The sequence below is a fragment of the Pteropus alecto genome, unplaced genomic scaffold, assembly GCF_000325575.1.
Source record: "Pteropus alecto unplaced genomic scaffold, ASM32557v1 scaffold189, whole genome shotgun sequence".
Lineage (NCBI taxonomy): Eukaryota > Metazoa > Chordata > Mammalia > Chiroptera > Pteropodidae > Pteropus > Pteropus alecto.
The window spans coordinates 4,179,821-4,183,449 of NW_006442117.1; the positions used below are offsets into that span (position 1 = coordinate 4,179,821).

A 3,629-nucleotide genomic window follows, 5' to 3' on the forward strand; every position below is an offset into this window, starting at 1 on the left:
AAGGCGCGAACGGTCGAACCACTGGACCAGCTGGTCCTTCTGTTCGGTCGGACGGCTCTGACGGAGAAATGGTATTGCTGGGAGGACAGATAGAGGAACCCATGTCCGAGAGTCGTGTCACGTGTCCGTGTGGCCGTGTGGCCGTCTCATCCTGTTCTCGTTAGGAGACGGAGTCTCGGAGATGCGACTAGTCTGGCACATGGACCATTATTCCCTGAGATCCGGGCTTTACTATCTACTCTCGTTTTTCTTAACGACGTTACAATTAGCTAACTTAGTCGATTCCGAGTCTTCTTATCAAGTGATTTTATGTCGATCACAGGCAGCCTTTATAAAGAAAACAGCTCAAAGCAAATTCCAGTCCCCAAAGTGTATGGAGACACAGTCTGCCCAGAGTGCCGCGGGTGGTCGTGCCTCCATTCAGGGGGGTCTGAGGAGGGCTTTGGGAGATGGAGACGCCGTCATCTCAACAGGAAGTTTCTTCGAGGCCCGTTTTAAGGGCGTTCTCTGTTTTCCTTGGCTTCTACAGTGTTTTTCACATGCACTCACCAAAGCCACAAAGGCCACAGCGCTGTGGAGTTGCGTAAGAAGCGTGCTGGGGCCGGGAGGTGAGACCGTGTCCAGCCCCCGCCCCGGGCACCGCGCGGTCGGCTCCTGGCGAGACGGGCCAGAGGGTGTAGGACCCGCGTCCGCTTCCCGCCAGTGAGCGAAGGGCTGCTTTGCCCAAGGCCACCCTCCCTCTGCGGGAGCTGGGACATCGTTTCATGACCAGCCCACACTCACAGGCCTGCTCAGCGCCGAGGAGTCCCTGGCCTGTCCGCACGTCGCGGTACGCGCGTTCTCCCTCTCGGCCAGCGTGACCCAGCCTCGCTCACATCTCCCGCTTCTCATTATTTCCTAACTGACAAAACCGTCTCGTCCCTAAGCACAGGGCGACTCTCTGTCTGGCACTGGCAGGTCATGAGGTATTTCTCATAAGTGAGTTTTTCTGGTGGCTGAAGTTTAACACTGCTAAAAATAACTTTGCAAATATTCGGTACTTTTTGATGGAAACCTTTCTTCATGAATTAATGGTTTCCATACTTCTTATAAAGAGGATAATAAACATTTTTAAACTTCCCTTATGTTAAGAATTATTACGATTTGATAGCATAATGATTCGGGGAGTCTTTCCATCAATGTCAGACATCACTTCTGTCAGAAGTCCCTACCTCATTTAAATTGGGTTATTTCAACTTTTGTAGTTTCAAGAGAATAAAGTCATTGCATTTGTGTGTCAATCAGTAGTAGAGCGTCCGTTTGTTTTGTGGGCCCGAGGGCGGCTTCGGGAAGCTAAGGTGGCAGCTGTGAGGGGGCCCGAGAGCTTTACTTCCTGCTTCCACGGTATTTTGATGACTGTGCCTAATTTTTGTGTTTATTTCATTTTAAACGGTGTCGTTGTTGAAAAATAAAGGTTATTTTATACATCGATGGTGATTTTGCATACGATTAGCCTTCTGCTTAAAAACGATGTTTTTTCTTATTTTCCATAGCAAACTGGAGGAAGATTTTTTATACATGGCGTATGCAGATATTATGGCAAAGGTAAATAAACGTCAGTCTTGATTTTAATGTTTCATTTTAAAAAGGGAAATCGTTTTCATCTGACAAAGACTACATGTATCTCTGGATTAAAATGAAGTACTGTTAAACTTTAGACGCCTAAGGCATCCACCTCAGCTTTCCACTGTGGCACGAACCTGTCCTCGTTCCCTCCCCTGACATCTTATTTACGGGGCTCACGAACCTTCCAAACATCCATTCATCCAACAGATACTCCCTGGGCATCAGGGTACCGATGCATGGTGCATGAGGAAGGAAGGCGCACCCCCTGCCTTCTTGGAGTTCACCTTCTGATGGAGAAGACAAACTTTAAACAAATGATCGCAAAAAAACCTCTGCTGAGTTTAATGGTGGCGGAACTATTAGAACTGGGAACGGATCACATAGCGCGCTGGCGGTCGGCCCGGTCTGAGGTTAAGAAAACCCTTGACTCGTGCGTGATGAGTTGGCCACGCAGACGTGGTAACAGCTGGTGGTTACTGTGTTTCTCCCGCAGCGGGAGGGCGGGGAGGGGGCGAGCCCGACGGAGGAGCCGGGGGTCTCTGCGGCGCCAGGGTCGGGCAGCCGGGTGGCTGGCAGGGCCGTGTGCTGAGCTGGGGGCACAAGAAGCCTCGCAGGCCCGAGGGGAAGAGTGGGGGACAAATTAAGTTTTGGAAATTGAGTTGAAGGTGGCTGTGAGACGGCTAAGTGGAGGTGTCACAGATGTGACGACGTTCACGTCTGCCGTTCGGCCCCTCGGGAGGCTGGTAAACACAGACTGGGCTCCATGTAAGGCGACTGCAGCCGTGGGCGTGGGTGGCCTCGCCCGGGCAGCGAGGGCCGCGTGAGAAGGGACGGCCTGGGGCCGGGCCTCTGAGGACGGGGGCGGTTGGGAGACGGAGCGAAGCAGAGGGGCCCGTGGGGCCGTGGCGCAGGCGTGTGGCCGGGGGCGGTGGCCGGGTGAGGACTGACTGCACGTTCGTCACGCGACCGTGGTCGGGGGCCGTCGGCACAAGTGCCGGGCTGTCGGGAAGCGAGCAGAGGGTGACGAGACCGCGAACGGGAGGGTCAGAGGGCGGCAGACGCCGAGATGGAAGTGGGAGGGCGAAGGATGTCGTTTTGTCCTTCGGCCGTTTGTGTAGTTTTTTTCAAGAGAGGGATTCGAACCTTCTGCCCTGCTGGGAAGGACGCAGCAGACTGGGCAGGGGACTCACTCGTGAAGTCTTGAGTCGGCGGGAGCAGGAGACAGGACAGGCGACGGAGCATGAGGGGCAGGGCGGGGTTTCCCACGTTATTTTAAACCGTAACCTGAAGAAAATTTCATGACATTACACCCTTACCGCGAGCCGTATAGTTTGATATTTTCTATTCTCTTTAAATTTAAGAAACGTTTAAGATCATGACTAAATAGATTACGTGTCCAGTTTAGAAGACAGCGGCTTGAAAGATGACTCGGGAAGGACGTTCCCCCCTCGTGGAAACTGGCCCGGGGTCCCGGCCAGAAACTGGACGAGGCCGCGGCGTGTGGACCGCCTGGCTCAGGTCGCTGTGAGTCCGTGTCCGTGCCGTGCGGCTTTGCTCTGGCAGCTCTCAGGGCCACTGCGAGCTCAGAGGAGGCGGGAAGTTAGTCCCTGGGGGGGCGGCTTTGTGCCACACGCCGGGCACGGAAGTTTCGCGTGTCACCGTGAGCGTGGCTGAGTCGCCGGGTCTTGGATTCTAGCGAGAATGAATAAGGGAACGGGGACAGAGGGAGCTGGCGTGAGGGGTCGTAAAGGACCCTGGGCTGCCGCCCTCTGCGGTCCCAGAGGCCACGAGCGAGCGGGCCGGAGGGCAGAGCGCCCGTCGGAGCGACAGCGGCCTGTCCCATGCTCTCAGCTCCTCCTGCTGCGGCGGGACCTGCCCCTCACTTGTTTCGCTCCCCTAAAGCCGAACCTCATCTCTTGTGGTAGTGAAATATTTGATGCGCTCACTTCCTCTCATTATGAAGATTTTCCTCTTCATAATGAAATAATCCTGTTTCTCGTATTGTCAAACGTGTCCCAGGAATG

The 3,629-nt window shown here is 54.3% G+C and overlaps 1 protein-coding gene across 1 annotated transcript in view; it reads left to right on the top strand.

Moving 5' to 3' along the window:
* RYR2 (ryanodine receptor 2) overlaps window positions 1–3,629 on the top strand; it is a 561,319-nt gene that overhangs the window by 487,204 nt on the left and 70,486 nt on the right. The window contains 1 exon segment of the mRNA XM_025039067.1: window positions 1,533–1,584. Coding sequence (XP_024894835.1) covers window positions 1,533–1,584 — 52 coding nt within the window.